Genomic DNA, 24,148 nt, shown 5'->3' on the forward strand with positions numbered 1-24,148 from the left:
ACGTGTGCTGGCATCTGCTAGGGAAGGGAGAAACAGGCGGGCTCAGGCTGGTTGAAGTCCCGCTGCCAGTGTACACAGCATGGCTCAGACAGGCAGAGGCCTGAGGGGCAAGGGGGCCGCTGGGCCTGCTGGACCAACCAGATGCAGCTAGAAGACAGGCGCGGACTGCACGGCAGCTCTAACCCTTTCCCTCCAACCTTGGCTCTTCCATGATCTCCAATGATCTGGGGGTTACTATCTGAGTCGTTATCACGGGCCATTTGAAATCCTTTTTGCAGGAGGCAGAACTTAAAAAAGAGGAGGTGGCCACCCAGGCCTGGCTCCAGAGACCTGTCATGGGGAACTGGAGACAGCAGACAAAATCAGTCTCTTTTGCTGCGTAGTGGAGAAGCCGGAGTTGCTGCCCCTCCCCCGTCTGGAAAAGATGCAATTCTGTCTCCCCATTTCACTGATGGAGCAGCGGAGCTCCAGAACATTCCATGCTTGTTCCCAGTGACAGTTAGCAGCTGCAGACCCGGCCTGGGAACACAGCTTCACATGCTGCCCACCAGCTCTCGCTGCCTTGAGCAGGTGGACAGAGAAAGGTCAAGGGCAAGCTCAGAGCAGGCAGGCGGTAAGGCAGAGTCGTTGACGCTTGGACAAGGCGGTCTTGACCTGCGCTGTGGGTCCACTTATCGACAATTGTTTCATTTGGCCGTGCAGTTCAAACCCACTTTGTTCAAGGGTCTGCTGGGAGGTTGCAGTTGAATACGCAGGGAGCTGCATTACATCTACGAGGACTTCTGCCCGTGGGGGAGGTTGGTGCCTTTAACTGCCCCTCTTCCCCCCCCCCCGCCCCGTTCAATGGTCAACTGTAGTTCAAGAGCTGGTTTAACCCTGACTGGCCATCAGGAATGCAATGTCTCCTCTATGCGTCAGTGGCCCTGCCTGTAAAATGGGGATCACAGCTGATCTCCTGGTTTGGGGGCGGTGACTAAATGAGTTATTTGCATCAAGCATGAGGACGGTGGCCAGCCCATGACGAGGACACAGCATGTGTGGCTCTGAGGGCGTTTGGGGACTGAAACCCTGGGCAATCATCCTGCTGAGGGAAGTGGGCCCTGCACTCACTGGGGTCTGGGGCTCCCCAGGTTCCAGAGCGACTTGGGGTAAGGTGCCAGTAATGACCGTGCCACCGCACAAGCCTTTCTATGAGGCGAGTGTAGACGAGGTGTGCAGGGTCACCACGAGTGTGGTCTGAGCAGGTCCTGGCTGACCTGCTACAGCGTGTGGCTCACCACCAAATGGTCCAGAGAAAGGGGATTAGAGGAAAGAGCTGCCTCTCCACATGGTGCCAGATGCCAGGTGAGGGCAGCTCTGGGCATAAGCATGAAGCCCAAGGAACCGGCCCGACACAGCAGGCTGCCAGGGGCCCACATGATATTCAGCGTTTACAAAACCGAACTCCATCACGTGTATTTTGAAAAGGCTCCCCTGTGGCAGTGGTGGGCAGGACAAGGCCCACACAAATGGGGAGACACGGTCTGAACGGAAAGCAGTCATCACTTTAATTCTGGCCGGCACCTGACACCTGGGGCTCCCCAGCCCCGCCCCCCGCCCCATCACTGCCTGCTCCATCAACATGATTGTTTACAAAAATAAATATGAGAAAAGCACAACTCTCTGTGATCGTGGAATTAATCTGACAGTAATTCAACATGTTTAAGCATCTGGCATAGCTCCTAAATTGCACCAAAGAATTTGGAAGCACTTGGTTTGGTCTCCAAGGGAAAATGGAAGGGGAAGGACCCCGGCCCTCCAAGGATCCAAGAGGCCGCAGGCCGGCTTCCCGCTCCCTCACATTTCGGAGTCCGCGTACATGCCGTTGATTAAATAGTCCACCTGCGTGTAGTCTTTCTTCTTGTAGCTCTCGTAGGCTTGCAGGGCAAATAGAACCAAGACTGTGAAGAAAAGGGTCACACCCAGCAAGAGCACCGCCAGGAGGGAACTTCTGTTCAGGGACAGGGCAAGGGGCTTGGTGGTGACCACCAGGTACTGGCCTTGGGTGCTGAGCTGGCACGAGTCTGTGACTGGCATTCTAGAGTCCCCTGAGCTCTCGGCTGTTGGCCTGGTGGAAGCAGTACCACCTGTGGCCTGCTCCAGTGTCTGGGGCGTGCCTGACCCCGTGGGCTCCTGGGAATGTGGAGTAGGGCTTGGCCGTGTAGTGGGGGACGTGGCAGGGGTCGGGCTGGTATGAGGCACAGGAGCTGGCACTGTGGTGGCAGCTGGCCCCTGGGCTTGTGCCTTGGTGGTGGTCACCACTGTTGTGGACATGGAAGCCACAGAGGGAGAGCTGGGCTTTGGGGTTGTTTTCACGAGTGGGGATTTGGGACTGCTAGCCGTGTCCACCACAGGCCAGGTCTGGGTCGTGGGGCCTTGTGTGGACTCAACTGCTTGGGGAGTCGTTGGGGGCACGGGGCTGGCTGTGGAGTGGCTGGGTGTGTGAGTCGAAGGGCTCTGTGTGTCCATGGGGCTGCTTGCCTTCGCCGAGAGGGCAGCAGCGAGCTGAGTGCTGGTGGCCTGAGTCACCCGAGGCGCTGTTTTTGTCAATGTGCTGCCGCTGGGCGCCTGTGTGCCGGGTGTGCTGAGAGCAGCTGTGGGGGACCGAGGGGGTTGCCCTGGCGTCGGGGCCGGTGGCATGGGCACACCAGAGGCCGTGTGGTCAGGGAGATTTGTCACAACTGCTGACGTGTTCACATTTGTCCTGTGTGTGGTCCCTGCTGGGATGGCCAGAGAACTGCTGTCACCTACCGAAGTCCTTTTGGTCAACGTAACAGGAGAGGGTGTTGTCATGGTCGTGTTTTCAGATGTTTTACTAGAGTCGTTTTTAGTTGTTTCCTCAGATACATTTTTCTTGACTAAATTATCCCGTATCTGCCCTTAAAGTCAGAAAGGGGAGAAAAACACACAATCACTTTCAATCCTGTGGATTATTCTGAGACGCGGGCTGGCGCACGGCCTTGCTGTGCCGGGCTTCTCGGCCCAGGGAGCACAGGGAGGGGCTGTGTACACAGCGGCCCTCTGATCTCCTTGCTGCACACATCTGGCCTGCAGCCCAGCCCAGAAACACTCAGCACTTTGACTCTAAAGTGCCTCTGCCCTCTCGGAACCCCAAGCCCATCGAAGGCTTAAGAGCTTCACTCTTTGATCCAATTCCCAAAACACCAGACAGAGTGAAAGTTTCCCATTACAGGTGTGATTCACCATTAATACACATCAGACACACACCGGGTTTGCGAAGCAGATAAACTGCTGTCCAGATATTCCAACTGTAAAGACATTCTTGGCTTTCTAGAAGCCTTTGTTGCAGGTCTCCCTGGAGATGAACAGTGCCTGGCACACAGAAGCGCAGGTAAATATCTGAGGCAGGAATGGATGAACTCACCGAAGACCGGGTTCACAGAAGGGAGATTTTGCAGGGCCAAGCGAGTGGTCCTCTCAGGGCTGAGGCCTGTTCCACTGGGGGGCTCCCTACCCACGCTGGGCCTGGAGCTCAGCCTGGCAGCCCTTCCCAGCCCAGCACTGGGGAGCTCGGGGCTCCCCACTCGCTAGCCTGGCCTTGCAGACACCCCTTGGGCTCAGGATGCTCTGGGGCCACGGTGGGCCTTGTCCGGCAGTCACCCAGCTTTCTCACTTACGTGGATCCAGGGATGCACTTTGGCTTTCAGAGAAGTACAGGGAGGAAATGCAAATGAGCACAAGAGCTGTCCACATCTTGCAGGTGAGCCAGGAGCAAGGCTGGGCGGTCCCCGAGGCTCCCATCCAGACGCTCTCAGGCTGCCAATGACACCCTGCTGCTTGGCCGAGGGATCTGTGGTCAACAGAGGCATCTGGTCAGTAACACAGGCCGGCCTGGGGCATAGGGTGTGGCAGTGCACCTGTGTGCGGGGCTGTGGCAGGGTCCAGCGTGCCAACTGAGCCACATGCTCCAACCAGCCTGGCCCCCAGGAAGAGCGTAAAGCGTCTCAGCCATGATGGTCTAATGACCTCACCAGCGCCTGCATGTGATGGGTTTATAGCACTTCTCAACCCAGTTGCGCAATGAGTCTCAACCCCTCCGTCCCACCCCCGAGTTCAGAGTCTGAAAGAGCAGTGGAGAGAGGGTTAAGACTTGGTCACATGAGAAGGGCACAGCATTCTGATCACCAAGATTGGTCAAGTCTTCCTCCTCAATTTCTCCCAAGGTCTGCAGGGCACAGATCAGGCCCACTGCGGCCATGACAGCCGACCACACCTTTCATGTGGGAGATGCCACTTAGCCCGCCAGCCATCACCCATCCGTCTATTCTCCAAGCCATCATCCAAGACTCTGAGCACCTGTTCATGTGCCAGGCAATGCCCTGGGGACAAAAGATGAAAGCCACACAACCCCCTCCTCCTGGGAGCCTGCCACCCAGTGGGAGACAGAAAAGCGGTCACTGCCGGCTGGCACAAATGGAGAGCAGCGGCGTGACTCAGTGTTGGGAAGCATGGAGATGGCAGCTGGGCGGGACCTGAAGGCTAAGCTGGAGGCTGGTTCTCTGGGCGAAGAACCCGAAGATGGCTGGTGAGGTTGGGGGAGGAGGGGTACTATAAGGGCCCAGAGGAGGCAGGTGATGCAGGTGGGTGGGTGGACGGGGTGCCACTGTGAGAGGCAGTGCACTGTAGGAAGGTCCAGAGATGCCACCATGGCTGAGGCTCACAGGACGAACCTGGGCCCAGCCAGAGCCGGCTTCCCGGGTACTTGGGGGTCTCCTCACACTCGCTCTGGGAATTCCCCTCCTGCCAGCAGGCTGGGATTCCTTGAAGCAGGGGTGCAACAGGGAGCCAAGGGGCCAAGTGACCTCAAGTGTCCCATCCCTTCACGTCCTGCTCGTTGTGGGTGCACCCTGATGCCGCCCTCAGCCCTGCCTAACTGCCCGAGTCCCACGCGGCCACCTGGAGACCCAGGCCCTCTGCGGACAATGGCCTGGCCACACACAGTCAGGTTTCATCTCGTGACGAACCACTCGATCTGGGCACAGGGCAGGCCTGCTGGGAATCTCAGGGCAGGTGACAAGACTGGGGCTCCCAGGGGTGCCTCCAAAATCCTGCCTGAAGATACCCTAGGCCTTCGGTCTCCCCACTGGGCCCTCACTGTGAAAGTCCTGAGTTCCACAGGATGTCACGAGAGGGAGCCTAAAGGCACCGGGTGGAAATGTCCTGAGCAGCACCTCAGCCCAGCGTGGATGCTCTGGCTGCTCTCCATGGCCCTGCAGCCAGGCTGGCTGCCGTGACCACGACAGGCTCGCTCTTTAACCATCAGCCTCAGGGTCTCAGACGAATCACCTCCAGCGTCCCATGTTGGCCCTACTCACCCGCACCACCCGCCCACAGCTGCCAGAAAGATCTTGGTAACCCACAGAGCTCAGCCTGCCTCCACGGCTCAAACCCCTTACTCTCCCTGAATAACCCCAAAGCGCCTTCACCCGGCTGAGGCGACCTTCAAAACCTGGCCCCAGGGGCCTCTCCCCTACGCTCCCACCCCTGGGCACGAGAAACACCTGTCGTTCCCAAGCCAGAGCCTGGCTTAGCCATCAGCCCCCGTGCAGCACATGGGATGGCCACACAATGGCCTTCTGCCTCCTGGGACCAGTGGGGACTGTTGTAGGGTGGCCCCGTGACTGGGAAAACCCATCTGAGCACGAGCTCTTCCGGAAGGCGGGCACATTCCCCGATGCTTCTGACCCCTTTCCAAGCGTCACTAACCTCACTGTAGCTTCACACTGCCCTATGCCTCCAGAATCGTCCGGAAGGACTCCCAGTATCTCACAGGTTTAGAAAGTTGCTCAGCTCTACCAACCACAGGTTTACATCTGTTTTCTGGAGTGCAAAAGCTTTCTTTGTTTGGGCAAAAACAAGTGGGGGTGGGGAGAGAAGAAACAGACACTATGGGGGAGGGAAGAATTCAAACTAGACGGTCTTGGGCACAAAGAGCTCTCACTCCCACATCAGCTGAAGCCATGCAGCTGCGCTCTGGGTAAATAAGTGTATTGCAAAGGCTGTCTCTGGCCAGTCACGTGTGCTGAATGCAGGGCCCCAGGTCTGAGTCTGGAGCTGGGGTCCGCTGGGGGGGATAATGTGTCAGGGGCTTCCTGGATGCACCCCAGGCCTTAGGCACTCCGATGTCCCCTCACTACAAATCTCTAGAGCAGGGTTGGCAAACATTGTCTGTGAAGAGCTGGGCAGCAAATATTTTAGACGCTGTGGGCCATAAGGTCTCTGCCTCAGCGACTCAGGTCTGCTGCTGTAACGCAAAAGGAGCGAGCCATGGATGGCGGGTACATGGCAAGCGTGGCTGTGTCCCAATAAAACTTTATTTACAAAAACAGGTGGCAGGCGGGACTTGGCCAACAGGCTGTCGTTTACCAACCGCTGCTCTAGCAGTGAACTTCAGAGTTCTTGGAAGCAGGGGGACCCTGATCCGATATGCTGAGTGGGCTTTCTCCTTCCTGCCTCACCCTGGAACAGATGCGGACCATTTCATGCCTGGTCCTGGGACAGCCTCTGTCGCTTTCCTCCCAGGGTCCCTTCTGCTACAAGGCACCTCCTCCATCCCGGCGTCAGTGAGGTGCAGTACTCTGGCAATGTGTCAAGAGGGTCTCCCACAAGTATTTTTTTCCTGTTTTTTTCCTAACATTTTTTTATTATTATTATTAGGTTCACGTGCACAAAACAATGTAATATAGTTAGACATTTGTCATTTATATTCCTCACACAGTGACAACCCCTCTCCCCCCTCCCACAAGTATTATGGTATTGCGACACAGGCTGAGAGAAAACCTTTTGTGGGGATTGGCATTCGTGTGATGGAAACAGATGAGGGCCACAGAGGACCACTCGGTCCCCATCTGTCCCCACCTGTGGACCATCCTCCTGGACCACCTCAGAAGGCGGACTCTCTGAAGGGAAGAGCCACATACGGGGCCCCTCCTGGTTACTGGAAGCTCAGCCCTCTGGGCTTTGCTGTCGGTCCTTTCCCCTTGATCCTCCCTGGGCTGGCAAAGCCCCTCAGTACCCTCTCCAAGCTCACTGTCCCGTCCCCAAGCTGGTGCCCCGGCCTGCAGGGCCTCAGACACTCACCAGAGGCAGCTGCTCAGGGTGTGCTCCCAGGCTGGGCCATCTTCCTCCTTGGAGAGCTGCGGGCTTGGCACTGTGTGCTCGCCAGGCGAGGTCTGTGTGCTCACCAGGTGAGGTCTGGCTTTCCAGGAGGCGAGAGCAACTTCGAGGGGCACTCCCAGACCCCGGCATGCTTTGTGGCCCACGTGGGACACAGGCCGATGCTCCACTCTGCTCATGGACATATCTAAGGTTCGAAAAAGAGTAAGCACTCCTTAGGAAAAGCACAGGAAAAACAGCCAGTGAGGAGGACACACCAAAATATCATTACACAGATCGTTATCCTGGGAAATGATACTATGTATCAAAACTTCCAATGCCACAGCTCCTGATGTAGCACTTTCTACTGCCGGAATTTCTTCCAAGGAAGCAACTGGACGGATGTCCAAAGGAGGAGATCTACAAAGATCTCCATCACACAGTTATTTACAACAGCAAACACATTGGAGTGATTATGTAAAATATGGTCCCATTCATATATAAAACACTATGGCAACTGTTAAAAGATATACAAATTTCTACTTATTGACGTGGGAAGGTGCCCAGCATGTAACATGAAATGAAAAAAGCAGGTCACACAACAGTACACACACCATGAGCCCGTTTTTGTTTAAACAGATGTGTCAAAGGATGTGGAAAGATTTATACCAGAATGTCAATAAGGGTTATCCCTGGGGAACAGATTTACAAGTGATTTTTATTTTCTACGTCCTCTCTCTCTCTCTTTTTATAAACAAGTATCACTTTTGGAAAACACTTCTGAAAGGCTCTGATGAAGGGCTAACCATGTGATTGTCTTCAAGTACTCTAACCTACCAGGCAGAAGGGCACCGAGGAGGCCCACTTGATAGAGAGACTTTGATAATTTAGAGAAACTTCATGACTTACACATCAGGAGATGCATTTTTCGAGGAGCCAATCAAAACTAGAGGGATCCAAGAGTACAGTGGTAACGCAAAGATATTAACCAGCACAAATGATTCTCTCACTGATGAGTAGTTAATGTAAACTCAGGAGGAGATTAAAGAAACCCATCACCTCCTACGTGGTAGATATTAGTAGGTACGGATGCCCGAGGACCACCGTGGGCCCACGTCCTAACACAAATGCCTACATGTGCACACACATGTGTGCATATACAGGCACACACACGAGCATGCAGTCCCACTCGTGTGTGCACACAGCCACACGCATATTGACGCACTCACAGCTCTACATGCATGCAATCGCAAGCATACACATGTAGTCGTACACATGCATATGTGCAAATAATCATACACACACACAGTTACATGCACAGAGGCGAGTGGACACGTGGAGCATCTCCACAAGGTGAGGTCAGGAAAACTCCACAAGCGTCTCAGTTAGCTTCCGCTGGGTACAGTAACTGCTTATTCATACTCCCAGCCAGGGGGCTGGTGATCACTCCCACAGAGACGGGACTTGGCCCTCGCTGGGCCGTGACATCATCTTTCTGGCATGGTCCTGCCTCCACTTTCCAACAGCATAGTCTAAATGTCAAGATGCATATGCAGGGACCTGTGTCAAACTTTATAAATTGACTCACAATGGACAAACCATTAACAAGATTTAAAATACTAATTTCCCCTGCAAAGGCTTTAGTGAACCTTAAAAGAAGGTCTGGCCAGTACTCTCTTTATTATTTGATACAAGGAGACTAGACAGACAAAGGTCTCAGACCACAATAGATGGAAAGGAAAGAGACCCCTGAGGCAGGAGGGGAATAAGCAGGAAAGAATGAAGTCAGCATTAAATAGGAGACGAGGGCAGAGGGAAAGCAGGTTTGGCTGGTGCTGGGCATTCCCCTTTTCAGAGGTCAGCTCCCCACAAGTTTTGCAGACCTGAGCTGAGCGACACTCCATCAAGAAAGCACCCCAGATTGGGACCCTGGGTGCCAACTTCTGATCCTTTTCTGGCCCTTCACCTGGTGATGCCTCAACACCTCCTGTCCCCAATTTCTTGTGTTCCCAACTTTGGCTTGATTTTAAACTCTTTTATGAACCTATTTGTTATAGGTAGGGTGTTGCGTGCAAATTACATAAAACCAGACTGCAAATTGCTTAATTCTTCTTCTGGCTTACACAGGTTCCTAAGATCCAAAACAAGTAATTCTCCGGCTTGGCAAGGGACTACACCATTACCCCACATTCCATCACTCGGGTTAATACTTATGTATCAGTAGCGACGTGGCCCCAGTCCCTACTCCAAGCTGGAGAAACTATACATACCAAGGAGTAGGGACGGTGGAAGCAAATACTGGGCAAACCACAAATACCTATCCTGACACGTCACCTGGCTGAACTTTGGTAATAGAACCCAAGGAACATAAAACATAGGCTTGTGGTTTTGTGTATATGGTCATTGTCCTGTGGTCCAAAGGATATGTCTCTATGGCAGATGGCAACCTGGAACACTGGATATTGTCTTAATTACACTGCTTGCTTCCGGGTTTCCAGAAGTTTTGGTATCACGATTAAATGCTGATCAAGGAGCTAGTTCCTTTTTTTTAAAATTAAAATTTATTGGGGTGACAGTTGTTAGTAAAGTTACATAGATTTCAGGTGTATGATTCTGTAAGACATCATCTGTAGCTCACATTATGTGTTCACCACCCAGAGTCAGTTCTCCTTCCATCACCACATAGTTGACCCCGTAAGGGCCTAGTTTTTGTTGGCAATGTAGGTACATTTGACGTTATTTTGCCTGTTAGGCAAGCCAGGCATATAAGTGTAAAAATCTGTGTCTGAGCCCCCGACTGACTTCTTCTGTTCCTTCCCCTCCTGTTTCTCGCCGTAGTGGACGAGAAAGGGGCCACACACAAAACCTGCCGCGCTCAGGAGGGACCAGCATGGTGGGCCCTACAAACTCAGAGACAGAAAGTAACTTTACGGGCTGTTAAAAACGCCTAACTGAAAGCAGATCAGGGCTGGTGGTCACGTCCTAGGCTCAGAGCTTCCTTGACACCGTGAGCCTGTGCATTGCTTTTTGCATCTAAGATACCACACCTTTGAAATGTCAGCGTAATCTGCTTTTCCCGCCCTTCAGGCACAGCCACCCCCCCAGAGCACAAGACCCCAGAACGCCTCCTGGTTATCTTACACCCCCAAAACCATCTGTGTGCCACAGACGTGAGCTGCCCTGTACCCACCAATGGGACAGAAGTATGTGTCTCTCCTTCTCACTTTGCACCCATCCCAGAGGTGTCCCCGCTGTGCGTTCTCCTGCCCCCCCATCACTCATGAATTTCATGTAACCCTCCTTACAGCTCCTCCTTCTGTTCCAACGAATAAAATAAGCTTCAAAACTGCCATTCCCCGAGCATTTTCTCAAGTCGGTGAAGATCTGCGTCCGGGAAATTGTCAGTTTGGCTCAAATAAAGTCACAAATTCCCTGCAGGTTTGGGCGTGTCTCACCTCCTCACCTCCAACCCTCACCCTCTTGCACTGCGGGGCCCCACTCATTTTCTTCTCTTGTCCCCTCTTCTGCCGCTTCTGCCCCCATTCATCCTGCCCCACACCGCCCTCTGTCAGCCCCGCGCCGGCTCAGGCAGCGGCGACCACAGCTCACGGGAAGGCAGTGGACGGCCGCGCGGGCCTTACCTGGTCGCCGCAGGCCAGCGGCGGCCCGGTGGCCCTGGAAGGGCGGGAGGCGCCCTCGCTCTGGTGTGGGGACGTGGCCGGCAATGAAGCAACGTGGCCCGTGGCCAGACCGCTCTGGGTAGCCGCCCCAGGTCAGGCCACCCGGGCTGCCCCGGAAGTGACGTGTCCGGGGGCGTGCCCGGGGCGGGGCCTGGCCGTGCCAGGCGCAGCCGTCGGGAGCCGGAAGTGAGGGGCGTGGCAGCCCCAGGCCCCGCCCACCGCGGCGGCTCCGGCGGCGGCTCGCAGGCGGCGGGTGGCTATTTCGGTCGGGTCTCTGGCAAAAGCGGGCAAGTAGTAGCGGCTGGGCCTGGACCCCTCCTCTCGCCCCCACCCCGGCAGTGGGCGCCTCATTGCCGCGACCGGAGTGCGGGGACTGGGGCAGGTTCAGCTGGGACGTACCCCGAGGGCTCCACCGTTCGTCGGGGTTCGAGCTGGAGGGAGTGACGGTGCCACCTCCCTGCCCTCCTCCTCCCTCAGACTTGATCCCGCCCCTGGGGGCGTGCGCTAGCGGGGGGCGGGGCCGGGGGGCGTGGGGGGGGTTCCTAATAGTAAGTGATAGCAGTGGTGGCAGCTTGCAGTTTGCCAAGCCCTGTGCCTGGTGATTTACCTGCAGCTTTGGTGGTTTAATTACTGTCAGGTGCCTCACCTCCATTTTATAGATGCAGAAACTGAGACAAAATGTTTTATAATTGTAAGACGTGGGAGAGCAATCAATAGGGCAAAGTGCAGTGTAGGGTTATGCTTATTTCAAAGGTGTGTTAACCTACTGTTTCCCCGGGAATAAGACCTAGCCAGACCATCAGCTCTAATGCGTCTTTTGGAGCAAAAATTAATATAAGACCCCGGTATTATATTAATTATATTATATTAGATGCTGTCTTATATAAGACCCAGTATTATATTATATTGTATTGTATTATATTGTATAAGACCCGGTCTTATATTAAAATAAAGACCAGGTCACATGTTAATTTTTTCTCCAAAAGACGCATTAGAGCTGATGGTCTGGCTAGGTCTTATTTTCGGGGAAACGCAGTAGATGCACCGAAACAATGGACAGGGCTTGCTTAAGCCAAACATAACTTGGTTAAGTTACATGCTTAAAGCATATAACTTCTGGGGCGTGACTATGACCTGCCCAGTTAGAAATTGATGATCAGATGACCTTGTGAGGTTACTTTCCGTAGAACCCCTTATTCCTGCACACATGGGAGTAAACCGAAAGATTTTATTTTCAGACAGTTTTATAAGCTGTCTAGGGGTCCTGGACTAAGAGACTAAACCAGACACAGAAAACTGAGGGTTGCAAAGACAGGATGAACTCACCAGCTCTGAGCTCTGGGAACACCTGAAAAGCAAGTTAGAAAAGCAATCACTACCCCATTCAACCTCATGGTTTCAAGTTGTGTAAAACTTACCCTGCAAAGATGAGTTTGCTGAGGCCTAGGCCAGTTGGTAGGGTTTGTGGCAACGATCCTTTTGCTTTGTGTTTGCTTTAATTTTCCCAACTAGCTCAGGTCTCACATGAGAAGGGCAGTATCTGTGTTCACAAGTGAAAATACACCCAAACATCCAGTTGTCGTTTTATGTTTGCCTTCTTCCAAAACCGATGTATGTGACTTTCTGTGTTTTCACTTCCTTCTTGGCAAAATTGGGACAATTTTTACTCCTAGGGCTGAGGTTACAAACACCAGGCACAGCCCTCCTTCTCCAGTTGCTCCGTCTAGAGCAGCGGTCTGCTGGCTCTTTGTCTGCTTTGGTCAATAAAGTTTTGTTGGAATACAGTTATTATGTATTGTCTGGCTGCTTTTGCACTACAAGGGCGGAGTTGAGTAGCTGCAGCACTGACTGTATGGCTTACAAAGCCTGAAATATTTACTGCCTAGTCCTTGACAGAGTATTTACAGGGTCGTCCGTGTTTGCCAATCCCTGCCCCTCTCCCCGACCCCAGTCTAGGATGTTGCTAGAAAATGAGTTTCAGACAACAATGGAAGTATCTTACCTAGATGGTCTAGAACACAGGGAAACATTCTTTCTCGGGAATCTAGTACTACAATGTCTTTGGATCGGGATCACCGGGAACCTAGTGTCCATTGAGCACAGCTTTGGGAACTACAGAGCTGCTTCTGTAGAGTATTATGAAGAGGAAAGCAGGGCGGGCCAGCTTCTTCTGATGGCAGTAGATGAATTAAAGAGAAGGATACACTTAAATCCTTAAGCTTTTGTTTCAGGGCACGATCATCTAAGATGCTTTCTATGCAGAAATAGCTAATAACAAATTCAAGGCTTTGTCCTCTTATTTGTTGAATCACAATGTTATTTGAATTTAAGGCCATGCAAGATTGCACATATTTGAAAGGACTCTGCAGTAACACCGGCGGGCTTCAAAGCCTGGCTCCTTCACTTTTTAGCTGAGTGACAGCGGGCAAGAGGCTTAGACTACACCCTCTATGTGCCTCAGTTCATCATACAGTCTTTCTGTCATTATGATCGTTTTGTTTAATAAAGTCTCTGTGACCACCGATTTAGGGAATACTGAACCATTACTCCTCGGGGAAAAAACAAATCCAACACTTCCCTTCACGCTCTACCCTTTATCGTCATATTTATTAATCAAAGTTTTGGCTCTAACACAAAACTAAGGGCATTAAAATTATGAGAATTTTGAGGATTAAAAAATGGACCATTAATGAAGATAGAAATATGTGCATTCTTGTATTGGTCCTTTTCACCTGTCACTTACAATGTTCAGAAATATTAATTTGCTTTGCAGATATATACTGTGGATAAATGGCAAAAAAAATCTTAAAGATTACAAAACCAGGATGGTATGAATTTACACTGAGTTTTTCTTTTATTTCAATTTTTTAAAAAGCATGTTTTAAATTTCACACATTTTTAGTTAATTTAGTGGAATATTCAAAGACATTTGAGGGTTAATATACACGCAGAAAAGTGTACATATAAGTTCACAGCTTGGTCAATGTTCACCAACTGAATCCCCTGTGTAATCAACACTCAGATAAGAAACAGAGCAGAACCAGCACCCTGGGGACCCCCTCGTCCCCCTTCCATGTCCCAGATGAAAATACCAAGTGCCTGTGACAATTCAGAGCAACTTAAACTCTCATGCATTGCTGGTGGGAATGCAAAATACTCCAGCCTCTTTGGAAAACACTTTAACTTCTATAAAGTGAAACATACTCTTACTGTACGACCCAGCAGTCCCACTTCTAAGTATTTACCCAAGGGAGATGCAAACGTGCGCACACAAATGTCTGCATGGAAATGTCTATAGCACCCTTTTTGTAATCACCAAAAGCTGGAAACACCCAAATGACAATCAATGGATGAATGGATATACAAATAGTGGTACACCTATGCAATGGACTACTACTCAGCCACGAAAAAGCACAAATTACTGATACATTCACCAACCCTGAAGAATTTAAAAAGCATTATGCTAAGATAAAGAAACCAGACATAAGAGACTATGTACAGTATGATTCCATTTAGATGACATTCATGGAAAGACAAAAGTATACAGACAAAAATCAGTGGTCATCAGGGGATGGGGGTGAGGGAAGAGGGATTGGCTCTGCGTTGCCAGACAAAATACAGATGGAGGGCCGGCCCGGTGGCTCAGGCAGTTAGAGCTCCGTGCTCCTAACTCCGAAGGCTGCCGGCTCGATTCCCACATGGGCCAGTGGGCTCTCAACCACAAGGTTGCCAGTTCGATTCCTCGAGTCCTGCAAGGGATGGTGGGCTCTGCCCCCTGCGACTAGCAACTGGCAACTGGACCTGGAGCTGAGCTGTGCCCTCCACAACTAAGACTGAAAGGACAACAACTTGACTTGGAAAAAAAGTCCTGGAAGTACACACTGTTCCCCAATAAAGTCCTGTTCCCCTTCCCTAATAAAATATTTAAAAAAAAAATACAGATGGATAGCTTGATTGGATGTCCTGGGGGAAGGGATTAAGAAAATGCTTATAACATTTGCGTTACACTAGAGCTCCAACCAGTGTGTGTTGGCTTAGTTTCAGCCCTTGGGTTAACCCCACAGAGCCCCTTTGTCCAGGGCTCCGTGGAGGGTGGCAGAGCAGAGAAAGGCCTGATGGCAAACCCTAGGACTCGCAGGCAGCAAATACAGACACTCCAGGGTCACGGCTCCACTGCGAACTTCTGAGCCAATCTGAGGGGCATCTCTTTCAGTCGCAGCTGCAGAGCCCAATGCCTCCTTGTCCGGGCAGTGGTGCTGCCGGACATGTTTATATTTCAGGAACCCAGAGAGCAGGGCCCAGGGTCCAAGAGACGGAAACTTGAGGGTGGAGGGACTTTGAAGCTGACCAGGGACTCTCATAAGAAACTGTTTTTAAAAAATTGGTTTCTTTTTGTTCGTTTTCAATTTCTAGATTAATTGTGGTCAAAGAACATGTTCTGTATTTTTTAGCCCAGTGAAATTTTTTGAAAAAAATTTTTTTAAAATTTATTGGGGTGACAATTGTTAGTAAAATTACATAGATTTCAGGTGTACAATTCTGTTCTCCTTCCATCACCATATATTTGTGAAATTGTTTAATGGACCAGCATATGCTCACTTTGTGTACGTGTTCTATGCGTGCTTGAAAATAATGTATGTTCTGCAGAGATCTATATGTGCAAATCAGGTTGTTTGTAAATTATGTTGTTCAAATCGCCCATATTTTCATTGATTGTTTTGTCTACTTGTTCTATCAGTTATTGAGAGAGAAGTGTTAAAATCTTCTGTTGATTGTAGAGCTTCTATTTCTCCTTGATGTTCTATCAGTGTTTGCCTTAGTTATTTTGAGGCCATGTTATTAGGTGCATATCAATTTAGAATTCTTATATTTTCCTAGGGAATTGAATTTTTTTCTTTATGAGGTAATCTTTATTTTTAAAAATTGGCTTAGAGACTATCTTGTCAGACATTAATATATAAACCATCTTTCATTTGATTAATATTTGTATGTATGATATACCTTTCGCTACCCATTTACTTTCAATATTTCTCTATCCTTATGTTTTAGATATGTCTCTTTTAGATAGATGTGATTCAGTTTTTAAAAAATTCAGTCTGGGGGCTGTTGGTTAGCTCAGTTGGTTAGAGCACGGTGCTCTTAACAACAAGGTTGCCCGTTCAATCCCCGCATGGGCCAGTGTGAGCTGCGCCCTCCACAGCTAGATTGAAACAACTACTTGACTTGGAGCTGATGGGTCCTGGAAAAACACACTTAAAATAAATAAAAAAATTCAGTCTGACAATATTTGTCTTTTGATTAGACTAATTTAATTATGGATTTATATGTAAAGTAATTATGTTACATTTATGTAATTATATAATTATGGATTTATTTGAATTTACACTACTACCTATTTTGTATTTTCTGTATGTCCCACTTCTGTGTTTCTTTGTCTCTTTTTTTTTTATTTGTTTTGGATTGCTTATTTAAAAAAATTATTACACTTCTCCCCTCTGCTGAAGTTATGCACTGTGTTTCTATTCTTTTAGTGATTACCCTCAGAATTAAAACATTAAAAATCTACCTTATCAATGTCTAAACTTAATCATACTTTTGCTCCTTCTCCCAGATACTATAAGACTCTCTGAACTCATAACTCCATTTATTTCCCTCCTGATGTATGTGCTATCATTGTCATGTATTTCAGTTTAATATTTTTTTAATGACTCTGTCAGACAATGTTTATTTCCATTGAGTCATGTGTTTACTGCTTTCTTTACTTTTCATTCCTTCTTGTTTCCCCAGCCTCCCACCCCTGATCACTTTTCTTCTGCCTGAATAAATGTCCTTTAGTGAGATCTGCTGTTTGTGAATTCTCTCAGCTTTTGTTTGCCTGAAAATGTGTATATTGCTTCCAGTCATTGAATGCAGCAGCCCCCAAAAGGGGCCTTAACCTTGGGAGAGGCAACTTTCACTGTCCAAGAGCAAGTCCAAGAGAGGGACTCCACTGAGAGTGATTGGCTGCCAACACTCCAAGCAGCTTTGGTCCCAGAGAAGGGGCGTGGAGGACCCATGCAGCCCGTCAGTGCCCACCCCAGAACCCCTAAGCTGGTCCTATCCAGAACCTGCACATTTGCATTGGCAGAGAAGACAATGGCAACCCGTTTCGGAGCTTGAGTACCTGGAGGGAGTGAGACCCAGCCAGAGCAGGTGGCTCCTGCTGTCTCAGAACTCGTGGAAGAGGCTTTGAAAGTGATGATGGTGGTACGCCAAAGGCGATGCACAAGAGCTGTAGAGAGTTTTCGGAAATGAAAAAGGTGTCATTTCCAAAATTCAAAATTCAAAAGAGGACGTGAAAAAAACAATGGTCACTGCTGAGAACCTTCTGAAAAATCAGATGGGAAAACTGACAACACAGAACAAAATCATGGCGGAAATGGAAATCAATACAAAGCTCTGGAAGTCAGATCCAGAAGACCCAAGGGTGAGTGGTAGGAATTCCAGAGAAAAAGGGCAGTAGAGTTGTGTTAGCAGGCAATGGGTTTATCATTGCTATTTTTAAATGAATAAACAATTTAAAGATTTCTCAGTTTTAGTTTCTAATATGGTATATATCAATAGATTAAACCCTTATGGAGTTCTTTGGGACCCTGAAAAAACTTTTAAGAGTGTCAAGGGGTTCTGAGACCACAGGTGTGGACTCATGGTTCTAAACGCTGTGCTCCTCGGGGCCTCGTCCTCCTGGCTGGTCAAGTTCACCGTCCCCCCTGACTTTCTGCGTTTATTGCCCCTTCTGTGAGTTTCCAGGGTCTGTTTTGAAACTCAGAAGTCAAGAATTAACTCTTCTGGGTTTGTTTTTTTTTTTTTTTTTGGGGGGGGGGTATCTGACACCTGTGCTGGGATTGGCTTGGACACTGCACTACAGTCCTCAGTCCAGCCACCATTCCCAGGACCTGCCATGCAGCCCCGTAGCTCAGAGAAAACACTGTGGGAAAGAGAGTTTTCCCCTCATTTTTGGGGGTGGGGGAATGGGGGTGGTGTAGGCCATCAGGCTTACTTGTTATTTGTAGAGTTCAGAAAACAGTTTTATAACATTTAACGAGATGGGAAAATGCTCTTGTAATTAAAAATAATTTTTAAAGCAGACACAGGCACATTCTCAACCCATGAACTTCACATTGGCTGTTCTGTCTGGAATGCTCTTCCTCCAGGTGTCCTCTTGACCCATCATCCTCCCTTCCTTCCAGTCTTCATTCGTAGTCCGCCTTCTCAATGAGATCTTTCCTGACCGCCCTATCATCTCCTGATCCCCCAACTCTGCTCTACATTTTCTTTATTTCTATAGTTCTTCTCACATAGTATACAATTTCTTTATTCATTACATGTATTACTTATGGTTTGCCCCATCCCCACCTGAAACGTGTAAGCTCCATGATGACAGGGATGTTCGCATGGCATGCAAAGTTCCTAGAACAGTGCCTGGCACATAGTAGGCACACAGGAGCTGTGTAATCAGGCACCACCCTTTGTCTCAGCTCTGATTTGAACCCTGACCCCCGAGTCTCTCTCAACCTCCAGCCCTGTGCCACAGCTATGTAATCTGGAGTCTAAAGAAAGTCTGACTCGGGTGACTCATCCGTGCTACCACACGAGGCCATAGAGAGCAAAGAGCGCGCAGGGATGTGAGCTGCAGTGCTAGGTGTAACACTGAGGAATGAGAAGACGGCTAAATGTTACTTAGCATGGTCAGGTAAGCTGTAGGATAGCCATGAGAGAAATTATTAAGCAGCTATTAAAAATGATGCTTTTGAAGAACCATTAAAGATATGGGGAAATGCTCAGGACACAATGTTAGGTGAAAAAAACAAAGACAACAATTACAAATAAAATGCAATTTTTTTTTTGTATCTCATGAAAGTTATGAGAATGTATTACCTGCTTAACTATATAAAGATCCAAATGAAAAACGCAGCTAGGAAATGAATGAACTACGTATGAACTTTGGAAAAGAAGTAGATAAATCATCCTCTTTTTTTTTAAGCTGATATGATTAAATAGCTAGAAAATGCAACATAAGCAACTTAAAAAACAAACAAACAATGAATAAATGGGGGAGAACGCTGTTACCTAGTTTCTTAGGCTTATATTGTTTCCTCTCTTACAGAAATTAGACATTGTTATCATTTTGTAGTCTTTTATTTTGATTTAACCTAATGTTTACCATTTTCTTTGCTCACCATTCCCTCCTGCAATTCAGGCCTCCATTGCCTTGGAAGAACAGCTTCTCCACTGAGGGTTTAATGGTAAACTCTCTTAGTTTTGTTTGTTTGAAAAAGTCTTTAATTGGTCCCTATTCTTGAAGATCGTTAGGTTGAGAGTATTTTCTGCACCTTAATGATCTTTCTCTGCTGTCCGTTGTCAGTCTAACTGGAATTTTCTTCATTGGCATTCTGTCATTTTTCTCTGGCTGGTTTTAAGAGCTTTCTTTTTGGTGTTCTGCTGTTTCACTCTCATGCCAGTTATTAATTTACTGCCTTTCAGCCCCAAACCTACCCTTCATTGCCTGCTCTGTGATAATGGAGCTGGTGGGCACTGGAGGGACGGTGGTGGTTGAGGAGGGCTCCTCACCTCTTCTGGGTGTTCCCCTCCATTTACCATGTTGAATATTGCCTCTGCTCCCTCTCCGGGTTTCTCCTCAGCAAAGGGCCGCCCGTGCAACCCTCACAGTGAAGGGCTTCTCGGGCACTCCAGAGGGTGGACCCCGAATGAAACACCCATCACGTGTCTCGGTGTGGATTTCCTTTTCAATCCTGCTTGTGAGTCGTTGGGCTTTCTGAGCCTGAGGACTCGGTGTGTTCCTCACTTCTGTAAAACTTTCAACCATTTACCATGTTGAATATTGCCTCTGCTCCCTCTCTGGGTTTTTCTTTCTGTAACACTGACTTTGTTAGATCTTTTCTCCACCTTCCATGTGTTGTAATCACCTTAAGAAAATCTTTATTAAAATATAATTTGCAGGGGCCGGCCCAGTGGCTCAGGCGGTTGGAGCTCCGTGCTACTAACGCCAAAGGCTGCCGGTTTGATTCCCACATGGGCCAGTGGGCTCTCAACCACAAGGTTGTCGGTTCGACTCCCGCAAGGGATGGTGGGCTGTACCCCCTGAAACTAACAACAGCAACTGGACCTGGAGCTGAGCTGCACCCTCCACAACTAAGATTGAAAGGACAACAACTTGACTTGGAAAAAATCCTGGAAATACACACTGTTCCCCAATAAAGTCCTGTTCCCCCTCCCCAATAAAATCTTTAAAAAAACCACACACATATATATGTGTATATATGTATATGTATATATATATATATATATATATATATATATATATAATTTGCATGCCATGCAATTCACCCATTTAAAGTGCACAATGCAATAGTTTTTAGTATATTTACAGAGTTGTGCAACCGTCATCACAGTATTAGAGCATTTTCATCACCCTAGAAAGAAACCCCATACTCATTAGCAGTGTTGATCCCGAGAATGAACGTACCTGTTGAGAAGGGCTCTTGGAGGCTAACTGGGCTCAAATTGATAAACTCTAGCGGCCATTGCTAAACAGGTGCCTTTCACACAAATTTCTCTTCAGGGAGAGGCCTGCATTAAACCGCCTGCCTCCTGCACTGAACCGCTGCCTACTCGCACTGTGTTGCTGGATTTGTATTTTAACTAATAGGACAGATGTTTCTGGTTCAATTGAAGCTGTGCAGCTTCATCCTCATTAGCATCTTCATTGACCAATCAGAGCAGTTCCATTCTGACCAATTAGGACGGTACTTTTTGGACCAATCAAACTGTGAGGATTTGGAGTCCTCAATTACATGAGAATGGACCAATCAGGGACCAGGGGCAGGGACTTCTCTCTGTATAAGTCAGCTCCCTGAGGGCTTAGAGAGTCTCCTTTCCCTTTCCATAGAAGACTGAAGTCTTTGTTTCCTCAACTGGATCTGACACACTGAAGACCTCTCACTGGACAAGTCTGGAGTGGAGCTCAACTAGCTGGGAAGGGCCACCTCACAGCTGTGCTGTATCACAGTTGAGCTGTTTGCACTGAATAAAACCTCCTTTGCTGCCTCCCCAATTGGGGATTCCTGTTGGCATTGAATTAGTGTGAAGGACCATTGGTTGACAGCAGTCACTCCCATTCTCCCTTCCCCAGAGTTTGGCAATCACCAATCCACTTTCCATCGCTATGGCTCTGCCCATTCCGGACATTTCCAGTGAATGGAATCATACAATATGTGGTCTTTGGTGCCTGGCTTCTTTCACATAGCATAATGTTTTCAAGATTAGTCCTGCAGTGGCATATATTGGTACTTTATTCCTTTTTATGGATGAATAATATTTCATTGTGTGGATATATCACGTTTTGTTTATCCATTCTTTGTTAATGGACATTTGGGTTGTTTCCACTTTTTGGCTAATAAGAAGGATGGGCCATGAACATTCATAGGCAGGTTTTTGTGTGGATTTATGCCTTCGTTTCTCTTGAGTAGATGCCCCAGAGTGGACTTGCTGAGTCATAGGGAAGCTCTATGCTTAACGTTTTGAGGAACTTCCAGACTGTTTCCAAAATCGCTGCACCCTTTTCCATTCCCACGAGGAACGTGCGAGTTCATTTCCTTTTCACCTGTTCACCTCTCTGCGCTTCACTCTGGGTAGTTCCTTCCAGGTACCTCCAGTACATTCACAGGTTTTGTCATGTTTAACCGATCCATTCAGTGTCTCATTTCAATTATAATGTTTATTTCTGGAACTGCTCTTTAGTCCTGCTCTCCAATTTACCTGCCAATCTGATGGTTTCTTACTTCTTTAGCATACTTTCAATATCCTCTTATTTCTTTAAATATTTGAATTAGACTTTGACATAGTTTGTGACTGACAGTTTGATGGTCCCAGTTTTCAGGGCTCTGGGTCACTGTGGCTTTTTCCTCCTACGCTTGCTCATGGTGGCTCATTCCCACGTGCTCTGTGCACTGTGTGATCTTATTGGTGGGACATCTGAGAGCGCGGTCTGAAGTGCCCTGGCTCCAGACTTGCCTTTGCTTTGCTGGGCCTCTTGGGGCTCTACTGCTTGGGACTATATTAGATGACCCCACTGTGAGTGTTACGTGGCTTCTGGCTCCGAACCCCTGGGAGTGCAGAGCTGTGTTCAGACATTCTGAGGGAGAATTTTTTTTCTGCACTACTCAGAGCCAAGGCCAATATAGGGAGGCCTTCCTCCTACCCTCCATGGGGCAGATCTTATTTTTGTTGTTCACTCACTGGATATGTCCTTTTTTGGGGGGTTCTCAGCTTTTTTGGGGTTCCTGATCTGACTGTCCTCCTTGTTCAGACCCCGAGCTTTGTTCCCGTCTCTCACATGCTGCCTCACCAGGGCTACCCAGCTCTGAGCTTCCTGGGCTCAGAGACGCCCTCAGAGCAAGGCCAGCTGCAGCCTCCCTGATTTTTTAAATGGAGAATTTAAAAAATATATAAATATATGAAGAATAGTATAATGACCCCAACAAACTCACCACATAGCCCATCTCGAAGCCCACCAGCCCTCCATATGGTTTTGAACCAAATTCCAGACATTATACTATTTCATCTGAAAATACTTCAGTATCCAAATGATAGGCACTCTTTGAAAAATATAGCCAAAATATCCATATTCTCACCTAAAATGTTAAATAATCCCCGAATATCGTCAGTATTCACTTTTCTGCTATAATCAGTGTTCAAATTGCCAATTGCTTCAAAAATATGAGGATGACATTCTTGTTATTTCTGGCCTAAGATGCCAACTCTACCATGCATTAAAAAATGTTTTTAAAATTAATGTTGCTTCCAGTATTTTTACATATTTTGTACCAAAAGGGGCTCTCTGGATAGCTAGCCTGTCATTTTGCCAGAAACAGAAACTCCTAACTATGATTTTACTTTAAAAATATCTCCATGAATGTGTCTAGAAAAGAAAGACTGGAAGGACATACAAAAAACGCTAACAGCAGTTAGAGCTCAGCCACGAGATTATATCTGACTTGTGTTGTCTTCATCCTTTCCTAGCTTTTCAAACTTCTGCAGTGACCATGGGTTAATTTTATAATCAGAATATAAAATAAATCCCATTAACCTAATTAAACCCATAAACACTTCCTCCCCTCTTAATCCTGGCTCCTTCGTTTCCAACTTCTAGCCTTGCAGACACCAACCGTATTCTAACACAGGGCTGCCCCAGGCCACTTGCACCTTCCCTGGACCCTTCCTCAGTCTATTGGGGCTGGCAAGGGAGCAGTGGGGGAGAATCCTGACAGCATCCTCTCTGCCTGCCAATCGGCTTGCCCATGGCTGGGGGTCCTGAGCCACTGGGAAGCGGCTAGGACAGGCTGGCAGTGACAATCTGCCTAGAGCTTTTCTTCCCAAGCCACCCTGCAAAGCTGATGGGGGCAGGGTGGGGAGGACAACTGTCAAAGCGTCCATCAGCAGCCCCCACCTTGGTTGAAGGGATTTGGGAGGGTGTTAATATCCCTGACCCCACACTGGTGACTCAGGCAGTGGTTTGCGTGGGATTCATAGGGCAGAGCTCCAGGCTGCAAATCCCAGCTCCCCAGCTCTGAGGCTGACAAAGACTGCGGGCCCCCAAGTGTGAAAGTCATGAGCTGACCAGGGAGACTCCGAGCGGCCCTGCCCCAGGGGGAGCTACCCTCCTCCAGAAAGTGGCAGGAAGCCCAGCCCTGGGGCCCTCTGCACCCTAGTAGTAATACTTCATATTTTCTACCCTGGTATTTAAATTCCCAACGCAGCCACGCCAGGCAACTACTATTATCCCCAGCGGCACAGACTAGGAAACAGGTCCCCAGGGGCTCAACAAGCTGCCAAGGTCATACAGTGAGCATTTGAACCGAACCATGTCCACTGATCTGAGAACCTGCGTTCTTTCCTTTTATCTTATCTTGACAGCCTCAGGTGTGTGCAGTCGCTTCTCTGGCGAGATCTATCTTCCGAGACCCCATTCCCCACTTTGACAAGAGCTGTTTCTTCTAACAGTAGTTAGATCTCAGTCATGACATTATAGTTATATGACTTTTGTCTCCTTCCGACCAGAGCGCCAGGAAGAATCTGGCAGGGCTGGATGCTGCTGCCCCCTCGTGGCCTCACGGCTCCCTGCAGGCCCGAGCAGGCAGCCCCCTCAGTACCCAGATGCCCGAGCCGCTCTGGCCCACTCCCGCCTCAGCCTCTTCCCTCCTCACCGCCCAAAGGACACAGGGCCTTGTCGAGAGGAGGAAAGGCGGGGTCTG

The 24,148-nt window shown here is 48.8% G+C and overlaps 1 protein-coding gene and 1 long non-coding RNA gene across 2 annotated transcripts; one reads left to right on the plus strand and one right to left on the minus strand.

The window, feature by feature from the left end:
- Positions 1-1,524: 1,524 nt before the first annotated feature.
- On the minus strand, positions 1,525-10,951 carry LG06H11orf24 (linkage group 06 C11orf24 homolog). Its single transcript, XM_019717505.2, has 4 exons — positions 10,797-10,951; positions 7,141-7,363; positions 3,678-3,850; positions 1,525-2,918 (listed from the first exon to the last, which is right to left on the minus strand). Exons 3-4 carry the CDS (start codon positions 3,799-3,801, stop codon positions 1,837-1,839), a joined length of 1,206 nt encoding a protein of 401 aa, XP_019573064.2. The 5' UTR covers positions 3,802-3,850; positions 7,141-7,363; positions 10,797-10,951; the 3' UTR covers positions 1,525-1,836.
- Positions 10,952-11,354: 403 nt separating this feature from the next.
- Positions 11,355-20,136, plus strand: LOC141572296 (uncharacterized). Its single transcript, XR_012497659.1, has 2 exons — positions 11,355-17,301; positions 19,836-20,136. It is a non-coding gene; the product is annotated as an uncharacterized LOC141572296 (long non-coding RNA).
- Positions 20,137-24,148: the final 4,012 nt, after the last annotated feature.

The sequence above is a fragment of the Rhinolophus sinicus genome, linkage group LG06 (genome assembly GCF_036562045.2).
Source record: "Rhinolophus sinicus isolate RSC01 linkage group LG06, ASM3656204v1, whole genome shotgun sequence".
Lineage (NCBI taxonomy): Eukaryota > Metazoa > Chordata > Mammalia > Chiroptera > Rhinolophidae > Rhinolophus > Rhinolophus sinicus.

What these genes read in the sequence shown, in the direction of transcription:
- LG06H11orf24 (XM_019717505.2), bottom strand. Translation starts at nt 3,801, where the DNA reads ATGGGAGCCTCGGGGACCGCCCAGCCTTGCTCCTGGCTCACCTGCAAG. An exon ending in AAGTGCATCCCTGGATCCAC is followed by an intron (nt 2,919 to 3,677) that starts GTAAGTGAGAAA and finishes TCTGACTTTAAG; the next exon opens with GGCAGATACGGGATAATTTA.